The 10,701-nt window shown below is 43.0% G+C and overlaps 1 protein-coding gene across 1 annotated transcript in view; it reads right to left on the bottom strand.

The window, feature by feature from the left end:
- fbxo38 (F-box protein 38) overlaps positions 1-10,701 on the bottom strand; it is a 28,448-nt gene that overhangs the window by 3,306 nt on the left and 14,441 nt on the right. Inside the window, exons 12-19 of the mRNA XM_019881644.1 lie at positions 8,898-9,068; positions 8,594-8,758; positions 6,118-6,753; positions 5,820-5,920; positions 4,009-4,111; positions 3,644-3,810; positions 2,477-2,622; positions 954-1,057 (exon numbers count right to left, since the gene is read on the bottom strand). Coding sequence (XP_019737203.1) covers positions 954-1,057; positions 2,477-2,622; positions 3,644-3,810; positions 4,009-4,111; positions 5,820-5,920; positions 6,118-6,753; positions 8,594-8,758; positions 8,898-9,068 — 1,593 coding nt within the window. The remainder of the gene's footprint in view (positions 1-953; positions 1,058-2,476; positions 2,623-3,643; positions 3,811-4,008; positions 4,112-5,819; positions 5,921-6,117; positions 6,754-8,593; positions 8,759-8,897; positions 9,069-10,701) is intronic.

The raw sequence follows: 10,701 nt of genomic DNA, 5'->3' as shown, positions 1-10,701 counted from the left end.
GGAGAGCTCGTGAAAACTCGACGATAAGGTACCTGACCGCCCCTAAAATTTTCTCAACGGATTTAGACGATTCACAAAAATGATCAATTTAAGAAATAAAACGGCGGATTTCCGCGGATCCGCGGAAAATTGCCATCTATGTGGTCAGAAGTAAGACTTCTAAAAAAGGTTTGCTTAACGGTGAGGCACCCAGGTAGCTTTCCTGGGCATTTTTTGAAGTCAAACAACGTATCCTCCAAGTACGCCTCATGCCAAAAGGATAGGAGAGGAAAGCGGCGAGGCAAAAAGGAGAATTTGAAGAGGGCCCCAGTCTGTTGTTTTGGCTCTTAGGAATGACATGATTTATGTGCCATTTGTCGTTTGGTGTGTGTGTGTGTGTGTGTGTGTGTGTGTGTGTGTGTGTGTGTGTGTGTGTGGGCTAGCAGGACTTTGATGTGATGTGCATTCAGTCACTTGGAAGTTGAATAGGATGCATGCATAAATACCTGATATATAGAATGAACAAACAGAGTGGATGGGTGTCGAATAAGTGTAAAATGCCATGCAATCTTGCCATTCAAACGTCTTTGATCTTTTGCCTGTTATTTCTTTGTTCCACATAGAATCTCACTATTTGTTTTTTTCTTTCTACGTAGTTCTTGAGTTGTGTTCACCGCAGCCCAAGAAATGAAAGCTTGTTGACATCAGCGAAAAAGTCCGACCGTCATTCAGACGGGGAAGCTCCATGCAAGTGTTGTCCTCGCTTTAAAAGTTAAAAGGGTTTTGTGGCTCCCAGTGAAACCCCCCCTCATCCCCAAATGGTTCAGAGTATTTAAGGTTGGTGACCCCCTGCACTCGACCAAATTGCTGCCTCGTCAAATTCCCCACCCGGGCTTTGTCCTGTTCCAAAATCGTCCTGCATTGAGCTGTCGTGAAGTTGCATTTGTCGACATGTGTGTGTGAGCGCGTTTTACCCTCGAGTGTATAAATGTCTCGGCCCCAGGGGTACTTGGGATACTTCTTCACATCCTCTTCGGTCCTGGTGGCCTCTGGGAAGAACTCGTACTTGATTAACTCCCTGCAAACAGATGCACAAACACGGTGACTCTTCCGCCAGTGATTAAAACGCAACGCAACACGGCTTTTATCGCATTGGGTTGTTTTTTCCAAGCGCTTTTCCTCTTCTTCGTATTTACGTCACGCATTTGTGAGTTGAATTGGTCAGACGTTCACAAACATGCACCGATTCTCGTTTATTTTGGAACGTGTTCGGTAAATTTGAAGTGTTCTTTTCTGTAATAAACACAGACCACTTTTGCGTTCACAAGTAAAACCCAGATTGGGTCTGAGGCCACAATTTACGTTCACAAGTGATCACAAGGACTTGACCACTGAGGTTTCCACAATGACAATATTGTACAATATTGTTTGACAGTGCGCATTTCTGATTTTTATGGGTGGCAATAGATCACGTCGGGGACACAGTTAGGCGAGATGTTACTGTAGCAACTACTGCTTGGCAACACCAAAGACCTTAAGACTTTCTAAGCTTTTGGTTGGGTTTAGATGACAGGTCCAAGTGCACAATTTCTGTTTACTATTCGATCATGTTGAATTTCTCTCCACATTTGGAGGCGGCCCGAGCGCCATCTGAATATTGACTCGTTGCAGCTCCGTCACCTGATCACGTGAGTGCACCACGATGTAGAGTATGGCAAACCACCACTTCAACTGCTGTGTTCACTGTTTTAATCAACTTTGCTGGAATTCACAGCGGACGTCCTTTATTGTTATGTTTCCAATGCCGTTTCGTCTTACACTGGAGCTGATTTAAAAGCTTCTAAAAGTCAGCACGCATAACCAGTTTTTTGTTGCTGGCTGGTCTCTGGGACGAAATGCTACGCTCACGCCTTGTCAAGATACCTTTGTAATGGCAAAGGTGAAACTTGCTTATGACGCAGACGCATTTATTTATACACATCCCGTCCTATGTTTGCCCAAAGCGACATGCAGTAATTGAATGATTATGAGCAAAATAAATCAACAAACCCTGCAAGAAATGATCGCTTCAAATCCTCAAATATTTTGAGGGCTGCCAGTCTTTTCGGTTGATTGCTGCCGTCTGTGATCTTTATCAGCGGGTATGTGAAAAAAAGCCAGCTTTGGTTTATACCTTTGTCGATTAGTACATCCGACCGCATAGCAAGATATGGCCATTTTAGAAGATAATCAATTGTAGAAAAAGATACGGGACTAGACACTTTACAGGAGTTTCAACAGGTGCAAATGGTTATTTTGCCGCCTGTGGCGGGGGGGGGGGGCATTTCTATGATGGCTGTAACGTAAGGCGCAAAAGGTGAATATGTGTACTGTTTGTTTTTTTTTAAATTTACACTGCCATGATACCTATCCGAAATTGTGCCACTAGAGAGGCAAAAAAAAAGAGGCAAAATGAACTTTGAAGACCATTTCAGAATAAATCAGGGCCACTACTCACTGGCTGATGTTGGCTATGGTGTCCATCCAACTGCGAATGCGGACCTTGTTGCGTATATTTGGAGGGTTGCTGAACTCATGAACTATAGCGATGTGATAGGGATAGGGACCCTGGAAGAGCTGACGTTCCAATGCCACGGAGTCAATCTGAAGAGAAGGGTGAGAATTCATCAGAATAAACCACCCCTTTCATCCATGATGGGGCGCAGCCATTTTGGCCTTCTACGGCCATCTGCTCTTGACAGAAATTGTTGACAAAGTGCCCTCGTCTCCCTTGCAAATGTCACATGACCAAACCCCGAAGCGAAAGAGCCGTGATTTTTGCAAACCAAGCCGATGGCCCTTTGACGTCAATTTCACTGGACCGCAGATGGCAGTAGCGTGTTAAAATGGCTGCACTTCTTAATGGGTAAAAATGGGTGCATTTTTCTGCTCAATTTATTCTTTTTCAGAATTCCGTCTTTAGTTGATCGCAAATACATTTTTGACTTGACACATATTTTTATAGGTCGAATACAAGTTGGTGTGTAAAGTACACAAACAAAGGTAGATGGATGACCTGCTACCAATTCGCGAGGAACTAACAATCCCTGCTCTCTCCCCAAAAGGTTTAAAATTGCCCATAGATCCCACAAGATGGTGACAAAGCACTACTTTTATCTTAGACAGGGCTATGGTTAGACTAAATGAAGCATTTACCTGCACTTCAACAGTTTCTTGAACAGCGAGGCAATTTCTTGAAATGTAATCAGGATTTTGATTTTGGCTTCTCTCGATCATAAAAACAGTTCATCGTATTTTTCGCAGTATAAGGCGCATTTGAAAGCATTTCATTTTCTCAAAAGCCGACTGTGCGCCTTATTATCCGATGGGTCTTATGGATCAATATTCTGATTTCTTGGGGCGGCGTATTTTTAATTTTCTGCAAAGCGATTTGTTACAGCTGCTGCAGTTGTGAATTTCAATCTTAATCAAAATAATTGTGATTTTTTTTTCCATAATGGCCCAGCCCCAGTTCCTTGGAAACAAGACAGCGCTAACGCAAAACTTTTCATCCTTCACAGAGCTTTGGCGAAGCGAATGAGTGAATAAAGACTATATTCTGTGGAAACACTGTAAACCAAAAGGCACAGTGCATCATGCCTTGGAGACACCGCAGCATACCGACCTGGTGCATAGGACGCATGTAGATGATGCGGTTGCGCTCGGGAGGCATTCTCAGAATCTGATCCAGGACCTGTTCCATGTTCAGCTTCTTACATTGTGCATAGTCAAACCTGTTGACAATAGGAGCGCTTTCCACTCGCAGCTGCTTCAACACTCGGCATCGGGTAGCTTTACTCAGTGTAAAGGGGGGGAGGGGGCGGGCGACAGGTGGAGAAAGGAAAATTGGTTACCGAACACCAAAGCACACAAATATAACGGATGCAGTCCGAGGGGTACAATGGAAAAGGTAGATGCAAAATGAAATGTTACAGTATTGTAGCCAGTGCTGTTGTCAAATGAAACATAATATCCATGACCGTGCAGTACCATGAATGAACATCATCTTGGGGCAGTCTTTAAGGACCAGGTCGGTGATTCCGCAGTTGGTCAGGGTAATGCCCACCAGGTTCTTACTCTTCAGGGTCAACACCTGAAAGAGTTGAGAGAGAAGTTGTTTGTCACAAGTGCAATTCTTTGCTTCTATTGTCATTTGTCGTGGACACAAAGCTGACAGAGCAATTACCACCTGACATGGCAGTTAACCTTTCGGTGAAAGAGGAAACACATGGTTAGGACCATATACGGACATGTGTGTGCTGGGGCAAGAAAGCCTTAAAGTTGGCTCGAGATCACTAAATAGCTTTTTCTTTGAAATTTTGCTCACGTACAGCTTTTCCAAAGCGCAAAAAACCCCAAACGTGTTGTGTGTATGGCTGACGCTATTTGCAAATCAACTTTTAAGTCAGTTCAAAACATAAACATACTGCTTTGACCACACTAAAACGAAAGTCAAGAAGGCTTGACTGGAGCCTCAAGTCAAGACCACATTCTGTCTCAAATGTGACACCTAGTGGTAGCACATGCTTTTTACTTGGGGCCAGCACCTTCACTGTTCAAAAAAGGGATGTTAAAATCTCCTTAGCTTATTTATTTAAAATTTTTTTATTATATAACATTACTCTGTATGTTCGCAAGGTGCGCCCATGGGCACTTTGATGTCAGTCAGGAGGCGTTGAAGTACTTTACTCTGTAGGTCACAAGTGTCAAACTCAAGGCCCAGCAGCAAGATGTGTGGCGCCTTCATGTTTCTTGCTAAACTATTACAATTGCAAATTGTCTTCTTCATTTGTAAAACTCAGACATTGCAAGCATTTTTTGTTACCAATCCATATTTTAAAACAAAAAAATGTTGAACAAAACTGGCTTCGGTTGATAAAGGCCATCATACATTCATTGTTTATATGCGTTCACAATCGTAATGGCCCTCCGAGGGAAACCGTAACTATGTATGACCTGACCCGCAACAAAAATTAAACTTCTGCTCTACGGTCTTCAGCTTCCGGTCAAGATGTTTTAAAACTGGTACCGTAATTTCCGCACTCAACGGCGCACGGTATTATGAGGCGCACCTTCAATGAATAGCCCATTTGGTAATTTTTTTCATATACAGTATTGCACTATAAGACGCAATCTACAATGCATCCACTAGATAGAGCTACAATCAAGGAAATGCCGCCACTCGAGTGAAGCGCGCCTCAGCAGTCCGCATCGTCCGCTGCTCTCTGCTGTGCAAGCGTGAGCGCGAGCAAGTACGCACGTGGTTCAACCAATCAGCGCCGAGGCAACCCATGTCACAGAGCGAAGAAGCTTTGAGCAACTAAAATAGCTTAGCTGTTGAGTGGCGCTGCTACAGAACGATCAATTGTCAGTAAAAGTTATTTAATAAAGCAGCGAGACAGTTCACTTAACCAACAGCAAGTTATAACATCGACTCATTAATATTGAACTCCCTTGCCGCTGCTCTATTTCCAAGTTCAACTGTGTAACCCGATCGCCTTAAGTTTGAACTCTACGTTGTAAGCATGTCTCTAGCAAGGAGCCATTTTGGGTCGACATATTACCGTAAGAACCATAGCGCATCGGATTTTAAGGCGCGCTGTGAGCTTTTAAGAAAATGGAAGGCTTTTAGGTGCACCTTTTAGTGCGGAAAATACGGCAGTTGAAAAACAATATGAAAAGTATACAATATATTCGTACCACTCATAACTTGGGGCTATCGGTACCACCATAATCTGAGGAATCTCCTGTACTGTCACACTGAAAAGACGCAAGAAAGAGTGGAGCGTGTACTCTACAACCTGCATGTGGTCATCCTCTGTCACCGGGTCTGAAGTACTGGTTGATTTGTCCGCCATTCTTCTCCTCCTTGTTGCTACCCGAGGCCTGGTTCTTGGAAGATCTACTCATTCAGAAAAACCCGTGTTAAAAAAAAGGAACAGGCACCTAAGCGACACAAGCACTAATCCTATCAGCCATTTTGGGTCACAGAAGATTCTTGGCTTTCTACGTTCGTAAAATAGTAGCGGAAAATTCAGTACCTTCACAAGTGCCCTCAGATAATCTAGATAGAGCTTTTTCAATTGTTCGTATCATTACCTGTCTCAGGCATCAGGGTTACAGAGGACATACGAGTGCAGGACCGGGTCAAAGGTCGTCTGGGTAAGGAAGAGTTCTCATCACTGGCCAGAGTTCGCTTACAACTTGAACGCTGAGCAACAGGTGTTCGTCTGTGTCTCTGACCAGCTGGTTGTCCTGAAGTTGTGTTTTCACCAGAGCCTCTGGATTCCACATGTGCTCCACGCGCAGTGCCAGAGGTTTGCCTTAATCCACCTTCCCTGTCAACCGTATGTGTTCCAGAGTAGTTTTCTGTGCTCCCGTTAGCCCTGCCACTCGCCCTATCTACCTTCTGACATCCCGGAGCCGCCCCTGGTTCAATCTTGCCCACGCATTCGGTCACCGGCCTTTCTGCTGCTCCATTGACACTGGTGCTGTGCATTGCGCTGTCCTGCCCTGGCCTTGTTGAAGTCTCCCCTGAGTCCGTGTTAACTCCTTTACTGCTAGTCCTCCGGCTGTTCTCGGATGCAGCCTTCATGTCAGCTTTGATCTGTTCACTGGTCACCTGACAGCTCTTTTCGCAGCGGCCCTCTGAGGCAGGAGGTTGCGCTTCATTCCGCGAGGCCGACGCTGATGCGGGTACGTTATTGGTCCGCCGCAGAGGAGTCTTTCCTTTACCTGGAAACACACAGATACATTAAGATTATGGTGTACCGATTTCATGATCAAAGCAATTACTGTATTTTTCAAACGACAGTATTAAGTTGTTCCGGAGACTAAGTTGCATTTTTTAGGGGAAATTATTTGACAAAAACTGAGACCTAGAACAGTAGAGCTCAGACTCACGGCCAAAATCACCATTCCCTTGTTATGTTCATGGCAGTGAAGAAGTTCCGGTTGGATTGAAAGTTCCGCTTCATTCTTTTTTTTTTTAGTTTAAAAATGGCTTACCTTAACAAAAATCCCACGTCACATTGTGGCCAAACGGTAGAATCCTGGTCAGTTATTGCGATTTTTGCAGCTGTAAATTGTAAATCCTTGTTGTGGCAACTATCGCATGCCAAAGAAAGTGGCGAGAATGCACCATTTGCCACAACACAGATTATATATTTACAGAATTACATATTTTATTTATATACAGTACTGAGTCAGCACTTAAGTACTAAATGATATAAGATTGAACAGTGACACGTCTGGTCTTATTGGTTCTCTGTGCAGCGTTTGATACAGTTGATAATAATAGACTGCTGAACAGGTTGGAAACTTGGGTAGGACTAATAGGAACAGTCCTAAAATGGTCCCCCAACCCCCCCAAAAAAAGTAATTTTATAGAACGTATGTAAACTTCTGGCTTCAACTACACGATCGAGGCCAGTGGTTCTAAAATGGGAGTACCTGAAGGCACTTCAGGGATTACGTGGGATTTTAAAATCGATTTAAAAGTAGCATCCATGCACAAAAAAAGAGCCTGATCACAGCAGTTGTGTCCCAAGCCAAGTATCTGACTAAATTGGTAATGCTGTCAATGTTTTTTTTATTTTTTATTATTAAATAGATATTTTAATATGAGATATTTTTGGGCACTTTCTGCTTTTATTTAATATTAAGTTAATGATTTCTTTTTTTAGAACAGATCTGTACTATGATGCCAGAGGATGGCACTCATGTTATTACTTTTATGTGCACAAATATTTATTTAGAATTAATCATTACATTCTTTTTATTTCCAATCAATTCTAGAGCAATGGTTCTTAACCTTGTTAGAGGTACCGAAGCCAACCAGTTCATATGCACATTCACCGAACCCTTCATTAGTGAAAAATAAAAATATGATTCAAGAAGTGTTCCTTCAGTTTTGAGTTGCTCAACTTGCCATGACAAATCATGCAGATAGGACACTGACTCCCATCACTTTCCGTGAGGCATGTGAATCCATGTTGTAAATATTCGTCCGACCACTTTTTTGTTTTGCTCGACATAGTTAGCATGTATACAAAAAAAATAATAATAAAAAAAAATAACACTATGTACTACCACGACAGTCACTGTTGATGACTGAGCGAACTAGATTTCCTGCAGCACTGATTGGACAAGCGATGTAATGTAATTAATTATCTGCCGCGGGTGTGTCATCACTAATTGACACGTTGAGTCGGGTGTGTCTTAACCTCCAAGGCAAAGGCCCCGTGGACCCCTGAGACCGATTCACCGAACCCCTGGGGTTCGTTCGAACCCAGGTTGAGAACCACTGTTCTAGAGATACCAGCACTACAAATGGAGTTCCAAAGTTTCATAAATCAGACTCTGAAGGCACAGCACTTTTCTTCAGTTTTCAGTACGGTACTTTGTTTGAAGTTCAAAAATGCTTTTCACCGGTTAGGCGGTACTTGGCTTAAGAAATATTTCACAGGGGGTACATCACTGAAAAAAGGTTGAAAACCACTGACCGAGGCCGCAACCAATGAGAGTTGCGCAAACACTCAAATAATTGATAAGTAATCTGTATTGTGCAAGACACCTTCTGTGCAAGAAATAGGTTGCTGCGAACAGGACGCTGCTGGAGTTATTAGCCTTGAAACTAAGCCTTCCTCCTCCTCCTCGCTGTCTGAGTCAGAGAGGACCAGTGGGGGCTTGGGAATGACCACACCAGGTGGTCTACACTGCTGGACCAAACCACTGGGACCTAGGAAGGGCATAAGAAGTTACGTTTGCCAATACAAATGAATACTTAATGAATCACTATCAATGAATAATACTTCAACATAACCCCCCCCCTCAAAAAAAATTCTGCCGAGTGACCAAAAAACATAGTCCATTCTAACCTGCTTGTTCTTCATCGCCATGAGGAGGCTGTGGTGAAGCAGCAGGATAACTGGGTCCTGCAACCTCATCACAATCTGCTGCCACGGCCACATCAGCACCTTTGATGTCCATTTGTAGCTCTGCCTGCATGTTCTCCTCGTCATCCTCTATCCCGTTGACCTCCACTGGTGCTGTGAGAACATATTACAACAAGTTATGTTTTGCAGTTCCACTTTAATTGGCCCCTTTGGAAGAACTTGGGCCCATATTTTCCCATTTACGCCCAAGTCCTTTTTTTAAGCACGCTTTCCAAATATGTGTATTCTCGTGTCCAGATATTTTACACACTCACCATACATATGCTGTGAATTAACAAAACACCAAAGGGGCTTGATTCACTAACAAGTGGAGGATGCCTTCAAATCATCTAAGTATTGATTTGTCCCGAGATTTGGGCATGCTAATGAAATCCATAAAAAAGATCACGCACACGTTGAATTTTAAAATGCCCTATGTAGCAAGTAGTGAGTGGTCAGGGAGTGTGGGCTATTCTATCTACACTGGCTCTTGTTTTCTTTCTTCTGTATTTAACAAATCCAATTGAAGCTATTTTCTCAGAATATTGTACTCAGGACTGAATGCATGTTTGGGGGTCCATCAATAAAAAATGGACCCAACCTTTGGTTCACAAAATGAGCGGTCCCCAACCCCCCTTTTTTTGTGCCACAGACTGGTTTCACAAAGACCAGAGGAATGGGTAACAGGCGGCCTCACACTCTGAGTGGCTCCTCAATGAATTTAAAAGGAAAAAACATTGTATTGTATTTTCCGCACCATAAGGCGCTTCGGAGTAGAAGGCACACCGCACACCATCAATGAGTGGTCTATTTTAAAACTGCTTTCATCAGGGATGAGAGTGGCTAGTGATGAAAAAAGAGGAAGAGGGTGTGGCCGGGAGGGGGCGGGGCCGGGGCCACTTACAAAAGTGGCACTTAACATGCTGAAGATGAAGTGTATTCAATTTACACACTATTTGAAACTTTAACAGAAAAAAATCCCAAGACTTTTCACTATTCTTTCAAGTGAAAATTTGTGCAATTTTGCTTATGCATTCCTGGTGAGCACCAATATGTAACTTCAAATTTGCTGCTCAAAATCCAAACTAAAAAAGGAAACACATTCCCTGCCATATTTAAGATTTGTTCATGACTTGTATTCATAAAGTGTTGTGTAAATGTGATAAAACGCTGTTGATTCTTACCTCATCCAGTGATAGTGAAGTCCCACACTGTTTACTCTGTATGGGTTATGAATGTATTTTATTATATAAAGTCTATTTACAGTATATACAACAATATACAGTTTCGTGAGGCAGAATACTTTATTTTCTCTTCATTTTAAGCTTTTTAGCAAGCGCTAAAAGCTTATTGGTCCTCTCCGTCTTTTTCCACTCTCTTTTTAGCCAACTCCTCTTGTTTTTACACATGCTCCAGGCTGTCGAAAAGTGCTTGAGATCGAGCAGTTACTTTTCAGTAGAAATGTCTGTTTTCGGTGTTTCACCGAGGTTGCGTGACTCTGTAAAGCTTTCCATCCTCTCGATCCGTATAGAATGACATAGTCACATACTGTATACAGAGCTTTACCGGTGACATCGAGCTTTTTCACAAAATCCGACACAAGCACAATGGTTCCTCTTTACTGTTTCCTACTGGGGACACCTTTCTATCCAACCAGTCCCATCGAAACGTGTTTTTCAGATCCGCATCTATCTGACGCACTTTAGCTTCGTCGCGAGTCTCGATAACATTCGGCATTCGCGAGAAA

Source organism: Hippocampus comes, unplaced genomic scaffold (genome assembly GCF_001891065.2).
Source record: "Hippocampus comes isolate QL1 unplaced genomic scaffold, H_comes_QL1_v1.1 scaffold270, whole genome shotgun sequence".
Classification (NCBI taxonomy): Eukaryota; Metazoa; Chordata; class Actinopteri; order Syngnathiformes; family Syngnathidae; genus Hippocampus; species Hippocampus comes.
The sequence above is the reverse complement of the archived record's forward strand: the minus strand, read 5'-3'. Positions and strand labels throughout refer to the sequence as shown.